Source organism: Carcharhinus amblyrhynchos, chromosome 6, assembly GCF_965287045.1.
Source record: "Carcharhinus amblyrhynchos chromosome 6, sCarAmb.v2.hapA, whole genome shotgun sequence".
Lineage (NCBI taxonomy): Eukaryota > Metazoa > Chordata > Chondrichthyes > Carcharhiniformes > Carcharhinidae > Carcharhinus > Carcharhinus amblyrhynchos.
Genome location: NC_137329.1, coordinates 87,693,909 through 87,714,697, shown reverse-complemented (window position 1 = coordinate 87,714,697; position 20,789 = coordinate 87,693,909). Strand labels below are relative to the sequence as shown.

Sequence of the window (20,789 nt, the reverse complement as noted above, 5' to 3'; positions counted from 1 at the left end):
TTGTCAATGGGGTGCAAGTGACATCCACCCCGCCCTAGACTGGCTAACTCTAAAGGGTCAGGGACAAGAGAGGGCTGCTGGGAGGAGGAAGGGGGGTGAGGAGCGGAGGCCTCAGCCTCTTAATCTGCATAACAAGTTTGAGGTTCTTGCTTCCAGGCTGGACGAGAACGAGGCAGGTGAGGTTGGTGAGCAAACTGCACACGGTACAGTGATGCAGCAGGACATAGGCAGAGGGGGAAAAGGAACGTAGTAGTGATTGGGGATAGTGGGGTGAAGGCTATTGACACTGTCCTTTGTCACAATGACAGTGCACAGAAGGGTGTGTTGTCTGCCTGGTGCTCGGGTACGGGATGTCGCAGCTGGGCTGCAGAGGAACCTGGAGTGGGAGGGTGAGAATCCGGTTGTTGTAGTACATGTGGGTGCCGGCGACGTTGGCAAAATGCGAACTGAGGATCTGGGGAGGGAGTATGAAAAGCTGGGAATGGAATTAAAAAGTAGAACCGACAAGGTGGTTATCTCTGGGCTACTGCCTGAACCGAGTGCAGACGGTCGTAGGGTTGACAGGATTAAGGAAGTGAATGGGTGGCTCAGGGATTGGTGTGGGAGGAATGGGTTTGAATTTATGGGGCATTGGCACCAGTATTGGGGTAGGTGGGACCTGTTCGGGCAGGATGGGGTTGGTCTGAACTGTGCTGGGACCAGAGTGCTGGCGAATCGAGTAAAGAGGACTGTAGACAGGGCTTTAAACTAATTGGCGGGGGCGGGGGGGTGGGGGGGGGTGGTGGGGGAGGAGGGTGCGAGGGTGGTGGGGGAGGAGGGTGCGAGGGTAGGTGATGTTACGAGGTCTAGAGTTAAGGAGAGGGTACAGGTACGGGAAGAGGCCGAGGATGTCCCAATAATAGAGGGAGTAGGGGGCGTGAGTATGGTTGGTGGCGTTACGGCAAATAGGGTCCAGGTGAAGGCTGGGATGAAAGCGCTTTATCTGAATGCACGAAGCATTCGGAATAAAGTGGATGAGCTGGTGGCGCAGATCGACACAAATGGATACGATCTGGTGGCCATTACAGAGACGTGGCTGCAGGGTGACAGGGACTGGGAGCTGAATGTACAGGGCTATCAAGTGTTTAGGAAGGATAGGCAGGAGGGAAAAGCGGGGGGCGTAGCTCTGCTGATTAAGCATAGCATCACGGTGGTAGCAAGGGATGATATTGGAGCCAAGGAGCAGAACATGGAATCGTTGTGGGTGGAGATTAGGAACAGCAAAGGGAGGAAGACGCTGGTGGGTGTCGTCTATAGGCCCCTGAATAATGATCTGGAGGTGGGGCGGGCTGTTAATGCGCAAATAAGTGCGGCGTGCAGGAATGGGATGGCCGTAGTTATGGGGGATTTCAATCTGCATATTGATTGGTCAACCCATGTTGGACGCGGGGGGGGCTCGAGGAAGAGTTCTTGGAATGCTGCCGGGATAGTTTCCTCGAACAGTGTGTTGGAGCCGACGAGGGAGCGAGCTATCTTGGATCTGGTGCTATGTAATGAGGCGGGTAGAATTAGGGACCTTGTGGTGAAGGATCCTCTTGGGGAGAGTGATCATTGTATGGTGGAGTTTCTGGTGCAGATGGAGGAGAAGAAAGTGGGTTCCCGGACACGCGTCCTCTGTTTGAATAGAGGGGAGTACGGTAGGATGAGAGAAGAATTGGCGAATGTGGACTGGGGGAGCGCGTTGGAGGGAGGGTCTGTTGAGGAGCAGTGGAGGATCTTTAAGGAGATCTTTCTTGGTGCTCAGCGGAAATTTATTCCGATGGTCAAAAAGGATAGTAGGAGGAGAGGTAATAAGCCGTGGATAACGAAGGAGGTGAAGGAAAGTGTTAAATTAAAAGCGGAGGAATTTAGAGTAGCTAAGAGTAGTGGGCGAGAAGGGGATTGGGAGAGGTTTAAATGTCAACAAAGATTGATAAAGAAGGGTAGGAGAAACTATGAAGCTGGGCTAGCGCTTAATATAAAAAAGGATAGCAAGAGTTTTTATAAATATATAAAAAGGAAGAGGCTGGCTAAGGTGAATGTTGGTCCTTTAGAGGATGAGAAAGGGGACCTAGTGGTAGGGGATGGGGATATGGCTAAGGTATTGAATAACTTTTTTTTGTTTCTGTCTTCATGGAGGAGGACGTGAATAATTTGCCGGGTGTTAGCGATGGAAAGGTGGTAGGACTGGAGGGTCTTAATGACATTACTGTTAGTAGAGAGGCGGTGCTCGACAGACTGGAGGGACTGATTGTGGACAAGTCCCCAGGACCGGATGGAATGCATCCGAGGGTTCTGAAAGAAATGGCGGAGGTGATAGTGGATGCCTTGGTGGTTATTTTCCAGATGTCGCTGGATTCCGGGGAAGTGCCGGATGATTGGAAAACGGCTAATGTTACGCCGTTGTTTAAGAAGGGTGCCAGGCAAAAGGCGGGGAATTATAGGCCGGTTAGTTTAACGTCTGTGGTAGGTAAAATGTTAGAATCCCTCATTAAGGAGGAAATTGCGAGGCATCTTGAAGGGAATTGCTTCATAGAGCAGACGCAGCACGGTTTCATTAAAGGGAAGTCGTGTCTGACAAATTTACTGGAGTTCTATGAGGATGTGTCTAGGGCGGTGGATAGAGGAGAGCCGGTGGATGTGGTCTTTCTAGATTTTCAGAAGGCGTTTGACAAAGTACCTCAAGAGGTTATTGCAGAAGGTCGAGGGACACGGAGTTGGGGATAGGGTGTTAGCGTGGATAGAGGATTGGCTGTCAAATAGGAGGCAGAGAGTGGGGGTCAACGGGTGCTATTCGGATTGGCGGATAGTGACTAGTGGAGTGCCCCAGGGGTCGGTGCTGGGGCCTCAGCTTTTTACCATTTATGTAGATGATCTGGAGGAGGGAACCAAGTGTATGGTGTCGAAATTTGCTGATGACACGAAAATTGGTGGAAAGGCAAATTGTGCGGAGGGTGGTGAGAGTCTACAGAAGGATCTAGATAGGCTGGGCGAATGGGCCAGCAAATGGCAAATGGAATTTAATGTTGGCAAGTGTGAGGTGGTCCACTTTGGTAGGAAGAATGGTAGGAAGGACTATTACTTACGGGGTGAAAAACTGCAGCAGGCGACGGTGCAGAGGGACCTCGGGGTCCTTGTGCATGAGTCACAAAAACCCAGCTTGCAGGTGCAGCAGGTGGTCAGGAAGGCGAATGGGATGCTGGCCTTCATAGCGAGGGGGATTGAATATAAAAGTAGGGAGGTCTTGCTGCAGCTGTATAGGGCATTGGTGAGGCCGCAGCTGGAGTACTGTGTGCAGTTTTGGGTGCCGCACCTGCGCAAAGATATTTTGGCCTTGGAGGGAGTGCAGAGGAGGTTTACTAGGCTGATACCGGAGTTGAGGGGGTTGAGCTATGAGGAGAGGCTGAATAAACTGGGCTTGTACTCGTTAGAGTTTAGAAGAATGAGGGGAGATCTCATTGAGACGTATAAGATGATGAATGGGATGGATAGGATAGAGGTGGAGAGACTCTTACTGCTCAAAAAAGACAGTAGGACTAGGGGGCACAGCCTCAAGATAAAAGGGGGTGGTTTAGAACGGAGTTGAGGAGGAACTTCTTCACTCAAAGGGTGGTGAGTCTCTGGAATTCTCTGCCCGTTGAAGTGGTGGAGGCTGCCTCGCTAAATATTTTTAAGACGGGGGTTGATGGGTTTTTGATAAGAGAGGGGATTAAGGGTTATGGGGAGAAAGCGGGAAAGTGGAACTGAGCAGCGACAGATCAGCCATGATCTTATTGAATGGCGGGGCAGGCTCGAAGGGCTAGATGGCCTACTCCTGCTCCTATTTCTTATGTTCTTTGTACCTCATCTCTGAAGGGATTAGTGGCTTTAAAACAGGCACCATTAGCTATGTCTTTTGTAAGTAGTCTGTCGTTGAGCAGCCGACTCTAGATGGGCTTAGGGCTTTCAAAGGTCTGTGACCCTGTGAATGACTAACAACATAGGAGTTCTGGGGGCTTCCAAGGTATCTTGAACATATCTGCTTCTGATGGTTTCAGACTAACAGTACATTGAAAGAGTGAAACATGTTCATGCTGATGATTTTTAAAAAAATTCATTCAAGACGGGAGGCAAGAGTAACTCTCTTGACATCAAGTCAGCATTTGACCAAGTTTTCCTCCGAGTGCTCAGGTTTCCTCCCACAGCCCAAAAGATGTGCTGGTTAGGTGTATTGACCATGTTGAATTCTTCCTCCGTGTACCATAACAGGTGCCAGAGTGTGGCAACTAGGGGATTTTCACAGTAATTTCATTGCAGTGTTAATGCAAACCTAAAAGTTTAATAAATAAACTTTTATGAGAATTTTGATCCAATGATAGTCAAGAAAAGGTGATTCATTTCCAAGTCAGAATGGTGAGTGGCTTGGAGGGGAACTTGTAGGTGGTGGTGTTTCCATGTATCTGCTGCCTTTATCCTTCTAGATTGCAGCGTTTGTGGGTTTGGAAGGTTCCAATCATGTTGGCTGCTTTGCTCTGGATGGTGTCAAGTTTGTTATCAAGGCAAGTGGACAGTATTCCATCACATTCCTAACTTATATCTTGTAGATGGTAAGCAGATTTTGGGGAGTCAGGATTCCTATGCTCTGACCTGTTTATTATGGCAAGTCCAGTTTCGTTTCTGGTAAATGATAACCCCCAGGATGTTGATAGTGGGAATTCAGTGATGTTAAGAATATTGAATGTCAAGGTATGTTACTTAGATCCCCTCTTCTTGGAGATATCGTTGCCTGTTACATGTGTGACACAAATGTTACTTGCCCAAGCCTGGAAATTGTCCATGAACTGCTTCAATATCTGAGTAGTTGTGGATGATGCTGAACATTGCAATCATCAGCGAGCATTCCCACTTCTGGAAGGAAGGTCATTAATGAAGCAGCTGAAGATGCTTGGGCCCAGGACATTTATCCTGAGAAACCCCTACAGTGATGTCCTGCAACTAAGATAATTAACCTCCAACAACACCAAACATCTTTTGTGTTAGGTATGACTCCATCCAGTGGAGAGATTTCTCAATTCCCACTGACTTCAGTTTTGCTAGGGCTTCTTGATGCCACACTTGGTCAAATGCTCCCTTGATGCCATGGGCAGTCACTCTCACCCCACCTCCTTGAGTTCAGCTTATTTGGCCATGTTTGAACCAAGGCTGAGGTCAGGAGCTGAGTGACCCTGGTAGAACCCAAAGTGAGCATCAGTGAGCAAGTTATTGCTAAGCGTTACTTGATAGCAGTGGCAACTGATGATTATTGGCAATATAAATAGTTCAATGTTGTAGACTTATCAATTAGAAAAGCTGAACCATAATTGGTTTAAAGTTTGTTTATTAGTGTCACATGTTGGCTTACGTTAACACTGCAATGAAGTTACTGTTACTGTGGTGGGTCTTAAACAAAATCTTGACCTGTTTTCACTTTGTTAGCTCTTTAACTGTATTCTTTCTCTCTCTTTCTGGTCCCGCAGCACCCCCCACCCCACCTCCCAATTCAAACTGACTACAATGGATATAACCATTTGTTTCATTCGTTAATATGCTTGGCCGAGGAAGGCTTGAAACACTTTTTTAAAATTGGATTTTGAATTTGTTGTCCCTTTAATTGCTGATGCTCGCTTTTGGAGTCAGTAGATGTGGTCGTCGTCGTCATCTGATATCAGTATTATTTCAAGTAGCTGAAGTGCATAAAAAGCACCAAGTTTCACATGATAAACCTAGACGACTTAACTCTCCTTTCTATTACATTTTTAATCATGCATCTTTCATTCTTTATTTCAAGTCTGATATCATAGAGTCATAGAGGTTTAAAGCATGGAAATAGGCCCTTTGGTCCAACTTGTCCATGTTGCCCTTTTTTTTTTAAACCCTTACACTAAACCCAATTGCCATATTTGGCCCATATCCTTCTATACTCATTGTACCTATGTAACTATTTAAATGCTTTGTAAAAGATAAAATTGTACCTGCCTCTACTATTACTTCTGGCAGCTTGTTCCAGACACTCACTACCCTCTGAAAACACTGCCCCTCTGGACACTTTTGTATCTCTCCCCTCTCAACTTAAACTTACGCCCTCTAGTTTTAGACTCCCCTACCTTTGGGGAAAAGATATTGACTATCTACCTTGTCTATGTCCCTCATTATTTTATAGACCTCTATAAGGTCACCCCTCAGCCTCCTACGCTCCAGAGAAAAAAGTCCCAGTTTATTCTGCCTCTCCTTATAACTCAATCCATCAAGTCCTGGTAGCATCCTAGTAAATCTTTTCTGCATTCTTTCTAGTTTAATAATATCCTTTCTATAATAGGGTGACAGAATTGCACACAGTATTCCAAGTGTGGCCTCACCAATGCCTTATATAATTTCAACAAGACATCCCAACTCCTGTATTCAATGTTCTGACCGATGAAACGAAGCATGCTGAATGCCTTCTTCACCACTCTGTCCACCTGTGACTCAACTTTCAAGGAGCTACGAACATGTACTCCTACATCTCTCTTTGTTTTGTAACTCTCCCCAACGCCTTAAGTCCTGCCCTAATTCAATCTAACAAAATGCATTACCTCACACTTGTCTAAATTAAACTCCATCTGCCCTTTGTCAGCCCACTGGCAGAACTGATCAAGATCCTGCTGCAATTGGAGATAACATAAGAACATAAGAAATAGGAGCAGAAGTAGGCCATCTGGCCCTTCGAGCCTGCCCCGCCATTCAATAAGATCATGGCTGATCTGTCGTGGCTCAGTTCCACTTTCCCGCCCTCTCCCCATAACCCTTAATCCCTTCTCTTATCAAAAACCCATCAACCCGCTTCTTAAAAATATTTAGCGAGGCAGCCTCCACCACTTCAACGGGCAGAGAATTCCAGAGATTCACCACCCTTTGAGTGAAGAAGTTCCTCCTCAACTCCGTTCTGAACCGCCCCCCCTTTATCTTGAGGCTGTGCCCCCTAGTCCTACTGTCTTTTTTGAGCGGGAAGAGTCTTTCCACCTCTATCCTATCCATCCCATTCATCATCTTATACGTCTCAATGAGATCTCCCCTCATTCTTCTAAACTCTAACGAGTACAAGCCTAGTTTATTCAGCCTCTCCTCATAGCTCAACCCCCTCAACTCCGGTATCAGCCTAGTAAACCTCCTCTGCACTCCCTCCAAGGCCAAAATATCCTTGCGCAGGTGCGGCGCCCAAAACTGCACACAGTACTCCAGCTGCGGCCTCACCAATGCCCTATACAGCTGCAGCAAGACCTCCCTACTTTTATATTCAATCCCCCTCGCTATGAAGGCCAGCATCCCATTCGCCTTCCTGACCACCTGCTGCACCTGCAGGCTGGGTTTTTGCGACTCATGCACAAGGACCCCGAGGTCCCTCTGCACCGTCGCCTGCTGCAGTTTTTCGCCACTTAAGTAATAGTCCTTCCTACCATTCTTCCTACCAAAGTGGACCACCTCACACTTGCCAACATTAAATTCCATTTGCCATTTCCTGGCCCATTCGCCCAGCCTATCTAGATCCTTCTGCAGACTCTCCACACCCTCCGCACAATTTGCCTTTCCCCAATCTTGGTGTCATCAGCAAATTTCGACACCCTACACTCGGTTCCCTCCTCCAGATCATCTATATAAATGGTAAATAGCTGAGGCCCCAGCACCGACCCCTGGGGCACCCCACTAGTCACCAACCGCCAATCCGAATAGCACCCATTGACCCCCACTCTCTGCCTCCTATTTGACAACCAATCCTCTATCCACGCTAACACCCTACCCCCAACTCCATGTCCTCTGACCTTCTGCAGTAACCTCTTGTGAGGTACCTTATCAAACGCCTTCTGAAAATCCAGAAAGACCACATCCACCGGCTCTCCTCTATCCACCGCCCTAGACACATCCTCATAGAACTCCAGTAAATTTGTCAGACACGACTTCCCTTTAATGAAACCGTGTTGCGTCTGCCCTATCAAGCAATTCCCTTCAAGATGCCTCGCAATTTCCTCCTTAATGACGGATTCTAACATTTTACCTACCACAGACGTTAAACTAACCGGCCTGTAATTCCCCGCCTTTTGCCTGGCACCCTTCTTAAACAACGGCGTAACATTAGCCGTTTTCCAATCCTCCGGCACTTCCCCGGAATCCAGCGACGTCTGGAAAATAACCACCAAGGCATCCACTATCACCTCCGCCATTTCTTTCAGAACCCTCGGATGCATTCCATCCGGTCCTGGGGACTTGTCCACAATCAGCCCCTCCAGTCTGTTGCGCACCACCTCTCTAGTAACAGTAATGTCATTAAGACCCTCCAGTCCTACCACCTTTCCATCGCTAACACCCGGCAAATTATTCACGTCCTCCTCCGTGAAGACAGAAACAAAAAAGTTATTCAAGACCTTAGCCATATCCCCATCCCCTACCACTAGGTCCCCTTTCTCATCCGCTAAGGGACCAACGTTCACCCTAGCCAGCCTCTTCCTTTTTATATATTTATAAAAACTCTTGCTATCCTTTTTTATATTAAGCGCTAGCCCAGCTTCATAGCTTCTTCTACCCTCCTTTATCAACTTTTTTGTCAATCTTTGTTGACATTTAAACCTCTCCCAATCCTCTTCTCGCCCACTGCTCTTAGCTACTCTAAATTCCTCCGCTTTTAATTTAACACTTTCCTTCACCTCCTTCGTTATCCACGGCTTATTACCTCTCTTCCTACTGTCCTTTTTAACCATCGGAATAAATTTCTGCTGAGCACCAAGAAAGATCTCCTTAAAGATCCTCCACTGCTCCTCAGCAGACCTACCTTCCAACGCGCTCCCCCAGTCCACATTCGCCAATTCTTCTCTCATCCTACCATACTCCCCTCTATTCAAACAAAGGACGCGTGTCCGGGAACCCACTTTCTCCTCCTCCATCTGCAACAGAAACTCCACCATACAATGATCACTCTCTCCAAGAGGATCCTTCACCTCAAGGTCCCTAATTCTACCCGCCTCATTACATAGCACCAGATCCAAGATAGCTCGCTCCCTCGTCGGCTCCAACACACACTGTTCCAGGAAACTATCCCGGCAGCATTCCAAGAACTCCTCCTCGAGCCCACCTCGTCCAACATGGGTCGACCAATCAATATGCAGATTGAAATCCCCCATAACTACTGCCGTCCCATTCCTGCACGCCGCACTTATTTGCGCGTTAACAGCCCGCCCCACCTCCAGATCATTATTCGGGGGCCTATAGACGACACCCACCAGCGTCTTCCTCCCTTTGCTGTTCCTAATCTCCACCCACAACGATTCCACTTTCTGCTCTTTGGCTCCGATATCATCCCTTGCTACCACCTTGATGCTGTCCTTAATCAGCAGAGCTACGCCACCCCCTCTTTCCTCCTGCCTATCCTTCCTAAACACTTGATAGCCCTGTACATTCATCTCCCAGTCCCTGTCACCCTGCAGCCACGTCTCTGTAATGGCCACCAGATCGTATCCATTTGTGTCGATCTGCGCCACCAGCTCATCCACTTTATTCCGAATGCTTCGTGCATTCAGATAAAGCGCTTTCATCCCAGCCTTCTTCTGGACCCTATTTGCCGTAACGCCACCACTTGGGACATCCTCAGCCTCTTCCCTTACCTGTACCCTATCCTTAACTGTAGACCTCCTAACATCACCTACCCTCGCACCCTCCCCCCCCCTAATTAGTTTAAAGCCCTGTCTACAGTCCTCTTTACTCGATTCGCCAGCACTCTGGTCCCAGCACGATTCAGACCAACCCCATCCCGCCCGAACAAGTCCCACCTACCCCAATACTGGTGCCAATGCCCCATAAATTCGAACCCATTCCTCCCACACCAATCTCTGAGCCACCCATTCACTTCCTTTATCCTGTCAACCCTACGCCCGTCTGCACTCGGTTCAGGCAGTAGCCCAGAGAAGACCACCTTGTCGGTTCTACTTTTTAATTCCATTCCCAGCTTCTCATACTCCCTCCCCAGATCCTCAGTCCGCACTTTGCCTACGTCGCTGGCACCCACATGTACCACCACAACTGGGTTCTCACCCTCCCACTCCAGATTCCTCTGCAGCCCAGCTGCGACATCCTGTACCCGAGCACCAGGCAGACAACACACCCTTCTGTGCACTTTGTCATTGTGACAAAGGACAGTGTCAATACCCTTCACCCCACTATCCCCAATCACTACTACGTTCCTTTTCCCCTTCTCTTTGCCTATGTCCTGCTGCATCACTGTACCGTGTGCAGTTTGCTCACCAACCTCACCTGCCTCGTCCTCTTCCAGAGTGGAAGCAAGAACCTCAAACCTGTTATGCAGATTAAGAGGCTGAGGCCTCCGCTCCTCACCCCCCTTCCTCCTCCCAGCAGCCCCCTTTTGTTCCTGACCCTTAGATTTAGACAGTCTAGAGGGGGTGGATGTCACTTGCACCCCATTGACAATGACACCCTCTCTCCCCCTGATGAGCCTCAGTGTCTGTAGCTCAGAGGCCAGCTCATCCACCTTGAGCTGGAGCTCCTCCAGCAACCTGCACTTACTGCAGACATGGTCTCTGGGAAGGACCCTGGGGTCCACCAGTTCCCACATCATACAGGAACCGCACATCACATGTCCCTCCATTATTCAATATAATTTGTTGTGGGAAAAAATTTTTCCTTGTTTTTTGCTGTAGTAGTTTTGAAAAAAAAATTTTTTTTTTCCTTGTTCTTTCCACCTGGCCTTTTTTCCTTCCAGCCCTTTTTGATATTAAGCCCTAATAGCTCACTCTGCTTCCCTCTCACTCCTTCTACATTGTCCACCATGCCACCAATCTTGGTGTCATCTGCAAACTTACTAACCATATCTCCTATATTCTCATCCAAATCATTAATTTAAATGACAAATAACAGTGGGCCCAGCACTGATCTGAGGCACACCACTGGTCACAGGCCTCCAGACTGAAAAACAACTCTCTACAACCACCCTCTGGCTTCTGTCAAGAAGCTAATTTTATATCCATTTAGAAACCTCACCCTGGATCCTACGAGTTTTAACTTTACGCAACAACCTACCATGCAGTACCTGTCAAAGGCCTAGCTAAAGTCCATGTAGACAAAATCAACTGCACTGCCCTCATCATCTACTTTCTTGGTTACCCCTTCAAAAACTCAATCTAATTTGTGAGACATGATTTTTCACTCAAAGCTGACTGTCCCTATTCAGTCCTTGCATCTCTCAATGCCTGTAGATCCTGTCTCTCAAAATACCTTCCAACAATTTATCCACCACAGATGTGAGGCTCACTGGCCTGTAATTCCCAAGCTTTTCCCTGCAGCCCTTTTTAAACAAAGGCACAACACTTGCCGCTCTCCAATCTTCAGGCACCTCACCTGTGATTATCGATGATACAAATTTCTCGGCTAGGAGACCCGCAATTTCCTCCCTAGTCTCCCACAACATCCTGGGATATACCTCATCAGGTTCTGCAGATTTATCTACCTTGATGCGCTTTAAGACTTCCAGCACCTCCATCTCTGTAATATGTACACTCAAGACATCAATATTTAATTCCCCAAGTTCCCTAATATCCATGCTTTTATCAATAGTAAATACTGATGAGAAATATTCATTTAGGATCTCACCCATCTCTCATGGATCCGCACATAGATTACCTTGTTGATCCTTAAAAGGCCCTACTCTCTCCCTTGCTACTCTTTTGCCCTTTATGTATTTGTAGAAGCTCCTTGGAATTTACTTTGCCTTATTTGCCAAGAAAAAAATCATGTCCCCTTTTTTTTGTCCTCCTGATTTCTCTCTTAACTCTACTCCTACACACCCTATACTTTTCAAGAGATTCACTTGATCCCAGCTGCCTATGCATGTCCTGTGCCTCTTTCTTCTTCATGACCAGGGCCTCAATATCCCAAGTCATCCAGGGTTCCTGACTTCTGCCAGCCTTGCCCTTCACTCTAAGAATGGATAAATATCTAGTCTACCTTTAACACATGATAACATCAGAATTCAGATTCGGGTAATGAAAGCTGATTTGATGTCTGCCTGAAGTTTAATGCTAATTATCTACGAATGAGTTAGTACTTATTAGACTGGTCACAAAACAAATATCTTCTGAAGGGTGAAAAACAGACAACTGAATGAGGTCATGACAACCTGTCACTATCAACTCTACAACAACCACTCTAGTGGTTAGTTAACAGGAGTGGGTGAACTGCCAGTTTCTTCTTTAGTTAGGTATCTTATTTTATGATAAAGTTCAGGTAAATTGAATGACTGTGTGACACTGAGATTTGACTCTGGAACATCTAACTGGAAGACAGATTCTTTTGATTTATTTAGTGGTAACAAATATTTGTGTTTTTGCATGGTAGCACGTTTAAACCTTTAACACATGATAACATCAGAATTTAGATTCAGATAATGAAGCCTGATTTGATATCTCACTTCCTGAAAACTAATCCTTCAATTTTGCCATTGCAGTAAATATTTAACTGAGTTCTTCCATGACCTCAGCCAATTTTCCAGGCAACCTGTTTCAATATTTAATCACCCTCTGTCTAAAATGATATTAGTGGTAGCCATGATGTGGAGTTGCCAGTGTGGAGTAGGCACAGTAAGTAGTTTCACAACACCAGGTTAAAGTTCAACAGATTTATTTGATAGCATGAGCTTTCAGAGTACCACTCGCCTGATGAAGGAGCAGCGCTCCGAAAGCTTGTGCTATCAAATAAAGCTGTAGGACTTTAACCTGGTATTGTGAGACTACTTAAAATGGTATTAGAAGACATTCATCCTAGCCTTTCCCTTCACAACTCCAAACTCAAATCTTTTTGTCCCTCTGCACAGACATTTACTTTATCTGTTATGTACTGTGTGCTTCTACAATGTTCCCTCTGATCCATCTCATTAGGCTTAAGAACCTTAGCTTATCTTGGATGTCGTCCCATTGACATTGAGAAATAGCCCTGTGGTCTCTATTGCATTGCCTCCAATTGTTTCATTTTGTCTCATGCTATTGTTAAATGTGCTCAGCTTCTTCCTGTGCTATAATCATGTGCGAGATTCTGAATGGATTTATTGGCAACGTCCCCTACTCACACTTCTCTGACTATATTTCTGGGGTTTGTGCCTTTTCTACCAAAGATATGGTGATGAGCAGAAAATTCAATGTCATAAGCATCCAAACATATGTTAATTAGATGGCTACCCGTAATGTCTGTTGTATGCTATTATGACAAATTTATAAAGGAAATTAAGGGTTTTCAGAAAGACCACCTTCAATATAAGAGGTAAAATGAGGATGGATGAATATCTCTGAAGGCTTTCCTACTTGTTTGCTGCAATTTTAGTTGAAGATCCATAGATATCCTGCAAAAATAATGGCCTGAATTTTCAGGATGGCAGGGGCTTGCCTCCAAAGAGTGAATCCCAATCTATTACAGTGGCTCTAATGCCATTTCATGCCCTAACAAACATTGCTTGGCATAAGGTGGAACTTTTACCCTCACTTGGTAGGAAGTCCTGCCTTAGAGAGCTGCTGGCCAATCAGATTGGCCAACAGCTCTCCAGTCCCTCCAGGCTCAGCACTGCAGTGGTCAGCAAAGGCACCTCAGGGACTTGCCTGGAACTAAGTGCTGGAAACTCGAGGACATGTAAGTGGTGGGGGTCCCAAAGCGGGGAGGATAGAGAGTACCCGGGATGTTGCAAGGCAGTATCATGGTCTCAGGAAATAGACCTGGGATCACTAAGCCTTAAGGGGAGGGCACCCCTGGTCAAAAAAGGGCTTCGGATGTATGTGCCCCTTTCTTCCCACCTGAGATCTAACTCTGTTCAATTATGGCTTTCCTCCCACTGATCTATCATCTAGCAGTCTAAAGCTTGAGGCTGGGTGATAAAATAATCTGAAGTGGCCATTAAGGCCATCAGAGACACTGCTGCAACCCTGTTGTAAAATTGTCATCAGAGGCACTGCCACGGCCCATTTTAAAATTGCTACTTGGTCAGGATCCCAGAGAGAATTTCCACTACGCAATTTCACAGCCACCCCACCCCTCCTGAACCCACCTGAGGTGAGAGCTTTAATTCTGGCCAATGCTTTTACATGTTTTTTCTTGACCTTCTGTCTCCCTATTCTTCCACCAGCTCAGGTAAACAAGGAGACATCACATTGGAAATGTATCCTGTGATATCATCACTTTCTGTATATTCTCAAAAGAAGAAAATAGGTTAGGTGGATTGGCCATGCTAAATTGCCTCTTAGTGTCAGGGGGACTAGCTGAGTTAAATGCATGAAGTTATGGGGATAGGGCCTGGGTGGGATTGTGGTTGGTGCTGGCTCGAATGGCCTCCTTCTGCACTGTAGGATTCTAAAATTCCAAAAACTTGGAGAATCTTCATTGGTCAGAGAACAAATCTATAATTCTGAGGGGAAATATTGGGAGTACACTTTCTTGGGGTTTTCTTGCTAGTCTGCCATTTTTCTGAGATTTTTCACAGCTCCTCAACTGAAGTTAGGACAGATGAGTATAAGAAATATTCTGGAAATTTACTTCCATTGTATAGGTAATTCTTTTATTTTCTGCTGCACTGACTTGCTGGCTTTGCTTATGTTCATTAACACCCCCTTTCCTCTCTCACTTTCTTCCAGTCGCTGTGAGCGCTTGCCTTGCAATGAGAATAAGGAGTGCCAAAGTCTGCCTTTAAGAATAACCTACTATTACCTCACTTTCCCCACCAACATCCAAGTGCCCACCAATGTCTTCCGTTTCGGGCCCTCTCATGCTGTTCCTGGAGATAACATTCTCCTTTCCATCACCCATGGCAATGAGGACGACTACTTTAACACACAAGAACTGAATAATCATGGAGGAGTTGTGTTTGTGCAGCGGCAAATCACAGAACCCAGGGATTTCCTTCTTACCGTTGAAATGAAGCTCTCGCGTCATGGAATCACCAACATATTTATAGCAAAGATCTACATTGTTGTCACTGCTGTGGTTTGATGCCTGTTACTTTGTGAATAGTCAAAGCAATAATTACTATTATTACCCCAATTGACTCTATGATATGCTGACTGACAGAAAATGAAATCTGGTCCTACTTATATTTTCTGCGCATATCCAAGTTACTCAGTGCACAGGTTTCTACTTTTACTTGTTTTCCAATTGTTTTTTGAAGGCCTTGATGTGTAACTTTCATGATGCATCACCCTCTTCCCTTTTTTATTGTGCATGCTCAGTGGCTTAATGACAGATTGCTGCATGAATTCTATCTCTTTGTATACAAAAGGAAGGAGTGTAATTAAGAAAAGTGAACATTCTCTGTGATGAGTGAACATTACTCTGTGATAACCAACTTATAAATTAGGAAGTCTTCATTCAAAGAGTAAACCGTCCCATCAATTATTGGCTTTAGGGTTTTTATTAAATCATCATTACACAAGTGGAAATGTAAATACCAAATCCAATTTTGCTTTTTTCCTTGATTAAAACAAAGTATTTTTATGTAATTGAGGAAGTTAATGGGGATACTTAGATTTTTGGGAAGAGGTGATTATCATCAGAGGAGTTATTTTGACATTGTAGAGAAGTTTTTTGTAATGTTTCTAACATATCTATGCTATGTCAAAGTGCTCAATTTATGAATTCTACTCAATATGCTTGGAGCAATGAATTGCTCCCATGTATCAATTAAAAACTTTGAGTGACTCTTAATGAGGGATTCTCCTGAATTTCTGCAAGGAAGAGCCTTAAACTCCTGGAAAATGGTATTAATGCAATAATGCTACTTTATTTGCCGTATATTAAATTTTAAAGGAGACACATGAGTTTTTCTGTTATTTTGCATTTTCACATGCCTTTGTACTTGCTCTCTGCTTATATTAACACTGCAGTTGCAAAACCAATCACAACCTAGCCTAAATTATGCTGACAAGCAGAATGCTCCAATGACTCAATGCTGTGAATTATTGAAGAATTGCTGTTAAATTCAGTAATTTTATGCCAGTCTTTTTAAGTGTTTTTGTATACTTTTACTTCAGTATTATCATTTTGAAAATTCTAATGAGTTGGTACTGTTACTGAAATTTATGTACTGAATCATCTGTCATTTTTCTAAATAAATACTTCCAAATTGATTTGGTTAATAACATTTATATTATTCTGTTTTTGAAAGGTGGATTGTGTTTAGTAAAACAGATTTCTACACAAAATTATGCCAGATTAACAACAAATGTTTTTCTTAACCTTTTGCAGTTTTTAATTGTACAAGGCACTGAATATATGGATGCCATCTTGCAGTAATTTTTAACAGCAGCTGATTGATATTGGCTGATAAGATGTCAGTATATGAAGCTGGGGACATTAACCAAAATGGTCAATGTATTGATAGTAGTCAACAAGCATTGTCTTTTTTGCAGTTTATGGATGTCAGCAATTTTTTTGTGAATCGTTTGACAACACTCTGCTAGGACTGACATCATATTTTTCTACCAAGCCTGTTGATGTGCTACTTAGCTCTAAGATTTGGTAGCACAGTGGTTAGCCCTGCTGCCTCACAGCACTGGGGGTTCAGGTTCAATCCCCAGCTTGGGTGACTGTCTGTGTGGAGTCTGCACATTCTCCCTGTGTTTGCGTGAGTTTCTCCGGGTGCTCCGGTTTCCTCCCACAGTCCAAAGATGTACAGGTTAGGTTGATTGGCCATGCTAAATTGTCCCTTAGTGTCAGAGGGTTAGCACGGTTAATAAGTGGGGATAGGGCCTGGGAGGGATTGTGATTGATGCAGACTCGATGGGCCAAATGGCCTCTTTCTGCACTGTAGGAATTCTATGATTCCGTGACTAATCCCATGGAAATGTTTTTCACAGGCTAATTCCAGTACCAAGTTAATTACTAATTAATTCTGATTAACCAAATACAGTTGACACTATTCATATGAAATTTAGTAGTGGAGGTTATTTTTTTTAAAACTATAGCTCATATACTTCCCTTTTATTGCAGTTTGTTAATTAAAATGTATTTCATTTCTTCCGGACATAGCGATTTTTCATCTTTACTTGTGTCCATCCAAATAGATTAATTTAAAGAAAATCAACTTTCTCACAGGACCCTTATACAATGTTGTTTGTTCTAATACACACTGTTGCTCTCTGTATCCTAATGTTTCAGACACTGGCACAACAGTCTCCCTTGTTTCTTGTTTTATCATCCAGACACGATCATATCGGCCTAAGATAACATATGCCAGCATGTTGGGTGGCAAATGGGATAGGCATTGAATGAAGCATCCCAGAGATTGATGTTGGCATCATTAATGTTGCAAATTTCCATTAATAACTTGCGCTGGAATCTTATGCCCTTGCCAGAGACGAGCTTCGAGGTGGGAAGGGCATTTACTTATATGGGATGGTGGTGCACTGGACCCCATTGTCTTCTGCCTCTGTCCAAATAAAGTTCTGGGGAAGAAGGCCCATGGTCAACTTCCCTTCCCACTGTCTACTGAGGTTTGTAACTCGCCAATTAATGATCACCTGTTGCCATGCAGTATGGAAGCTAAAACTATGTAGCCAACTTACCACCTGTTGATGCTTCAATCAAAGGTACTGAGTGCCTGATCAAGGAACTAGCTATCAGGTGGTGGGTTCCGCTGAGGGTCAGCCCCTGCCCTTGCTGTGGTCCCTATATATCTCTCTCCCTGTGCCCCTCACTCTGTGAAACCTCTCCCTCCCCCACATATTAGTTACTTGTAGCCTGGGCTGATCAGCAATCCTGGGGCTCCAATAAGTGTTTTCTCTGAAGCAGCAATGGCCTCCCCAGCCTTTAATTGGCTGGCAGCTTTTGCTAAGCGAGACATCCACTCCTGGGGTCTTGATTCCAGGGGAAGGTTCGCTGCTGACCTTACCACTGCCTAATTGGCATGTGGTTCAGCGAACTTTCCAAAAAGAATCAGCACATGCTTCTTAAATAACAAGAATAGAAAATGTTGGAAAATCTCAGCAAATCTGACATCATCTGTAGGGAGAGAATAGAGCCAATAGATGCGAAGGTTCATCTAGACTCTCAACATTGGCTCTATTCTCTCCCCACAGACGCTGTCAAATCTGCTGATATTTTCCAGCATTTTCTTTTTTGTTTCAGATCCCAGCATCCACCGTACTTTGCTTTTCTCTCAGCACATGTCTCTTGCTGGCTCTTCAATTAATAGGTGTACCCCCAATACCTCAACAAGATTCTACCCTTGAATTCGGTAGCGCAATGCAATTTTTATTTCTTTATTCTTTCGAGGGATATGGGCAGGTGATTGTGAAGTATTACACAAATGGAAACAAAGAAATGACAGAGGAGGGCTGAGATAGCTAAGGATGAAATTGAATCAGAGTCACGGAGCGAATTTTCCCATTCCTCCTGTCATGAAAATCATATCGGGCAAGAGGTGGACCATGCAAAGATCCATTGACGTCGGACGGGATTTTCCGATTTTTTTTTTGGGGCAAGCACGACCGAAAAATCCCACCCATGGAACTTTGCACAAAAATAGATTGTTTGTCCCATCCAGTCTGCATCGCCATCAAGCACCTATCTATTTGAATCCAATTTTCCAGCACTTGGTCCATAGCTTTGTATGCTATGACTTTTCAAGTGCTTGTCTAAATGCTCCTTAAATATGAGAGTTCCCACCTCAGTCACCCTTTCAGGCAGTGAGTTCTAAATTTCCCTCTGGGTGAAAAAGTTTTTTCTGAAATCCCCTCCAAATCTCCTGCCTTTTATCTTAAATCTATGTCCCCTCTTTATTGACCCTTCTACTAAGGAGAAAAATTTCTTCCTTCTGACCCTAAGTATGTCCCTCATACTTTTATCCACATTGATCAGGTCCCCTCCCAGCCTTCTTTGCTCTAAGGAAAATAACCTCAGCCTAACTAACTTCTCCTCGTAGTTGAAATCTTCCAGCCTACGTTACATCCTAGTGAATCACCTCTGCAATCCTCTATAGTGCAATCACTTTCTATAGAGTGGCGACCAGAACTGTACACAGTACTCTAGCTGTGGCCTAATAAGTGTTTCATACAGTTCCATCATAATCTCCCATTCTATGCCTCTGCTATTAAAGGCAAGTATTCGATATGCCTTCTTAGCCACCTTATCTACCTGTCTTTTGCCTTCAGGGATCTATGGACATATACCCCAAGGTCCCTCAGGTCTTCTGTACTCACAGCTTCCTAGCATTCATTGTATATTCTCTTGCCTTCTTAGTCTCCCACAAAGGCATCATCACACACTTCTCAGGATTAAATTCCATTTACCATAGTTCTACCCATCTGACCAGCCCCTCTATATAATCCTGTACTCTAAGACTTTCCTTCTCTTCTATTTACCAATTTTCATGTTACCTGCGAACTTACTGATTTACTTACTACTTTCACATCTAGGTCATTAATAAACAGCAACTATCCAGCATTGATCCCTGTGGTACACCATTGAACACAGGCTTTTAGTTACAAAAACAACCTTTGACCATCACCTTTTAGCTCATGAAGAAGATAAGGAGGTGTGGGATAGAAGGAAATTTGGCCGATTGGATAAGTAACTGGCTGTCTCATAGAAGACAGAAGGTAATGGTGGAAGGAAAATTTTCAGATTGAAGGCCAGTTACCAGCTGTGTACCACAGGGGTCAGTGCTGGGTCCTCTGCTATTTGTTATTTTAATCAATGGCTTGGAAGAGAGGGCTGAAGGGTGGGTTAGTAAATTTGCTGATGACACCAAGATTGGTGAAGTAGTGGATGAGGTGGAGGGCTGTTGCAGGCTGCAAAGAGACATTGATAGGTAGCAGGGCTGGGCTGAAAAGTGGCAGATGGAGTTTAACCCTGATAAGTGTGAGATGATTCATTTTGGTAGGACAAGCTTGAGTGCGGAATACAGGGTCAACGGCAGGGTTCTGAGGAATGACGAGGAACAGAGAGATCTTGGGGTTCATATCCACAGATCTCTAAAGGTTGCCACTCAAGTGGATAGAGCCGTGAAGAAGGCTTATAGTGTGTTAGCGCTTATAAGAACATAAGAAACAGGAGCAGGAGTAGGCCATCCAGCCCTTCGAGCCTGCCCCGCCATTCAATAAGATCATGGCTGATCTGTCGCTGCTCAGTTCCACTTTCCCGCCCTCTCCCCATAACCCTTAATCCCCTCTCCTATCAAAAACCCACCAACCCGCGTCTTAAAAATATTTAGCGAGGCAGCCTCTACCACTTCAACGGGCAGAGAATTCCAGAGATTCACCACCCTTTGAGTGAAGAAGTTCCTCCTCAACTCCGTTCTAAACCGCCCCCCTTTTATCTTGAGGCTGTGCCCCCTCGTCCTACTGTCTTTTTTGAGCGGGAAGAGTCTTTCCACCTCTATCCTATCCATCCCATTCATCATCTTATACGTCTCAATGAAATCTCCCCTCATTCTTCTAAACTCTAACGAGTACAAGCCCAGTTTATTCAGCCTCTCTTCATAGCTCAACCCCCTCAACTCCGGTATCAGCCTAGTAAACCTCCTCTGCACTCCCTCCAAGGCCAAAATATCTTTGCGCAGGTGCGGCACCCAAAACTGCACACAGTACTCCAGCTGCGGCCTCACCAATGCCCTATACAGCTGCAGCAAGACCTATTAACAGGGGGTTTGAGTTTAAGAGCTGTGGGGTTATGCTGCAACTATACCGGACGTTGGTGAGACCGCATTTGGAGTATGTGTTCAGTTCTGCTCACCTCACTATAAG

At 45.0% G+C, this 20,789-nt stretch overlaps 1 protein-coding gene across 2 annotated transcripts in view; it reads left to right on the top strand.

The window, feature by feature from the left end:
• fbln1 (fibulin 1) overlaps positions 1 to 20,789 on the top strand; it is a 204,092-nt gene that overhangs the window by 126,834 nt on the left and 56,469 nt on the right. The window contains exon 15 of one of the 2 annotated variants that reach the window (XM_080190886.1): positions 14,685 to 16,190. The exons of the other annotated variant lie outside the window; for it this stretch is intronic. Within the exon in view, the coding sequence (XP_080047012.1) occupies positions 14,685 to 15,039 (355 nt within the window). The 3' untranslated portion in view covers positions 15,040 to 16,190. Of the gene's footprint in view, positions 1 to 14,684; positions 16,191 to 20,789 lie in introns of those variants that run through there. 2 annotated transcript variants of the gene reach the window in all.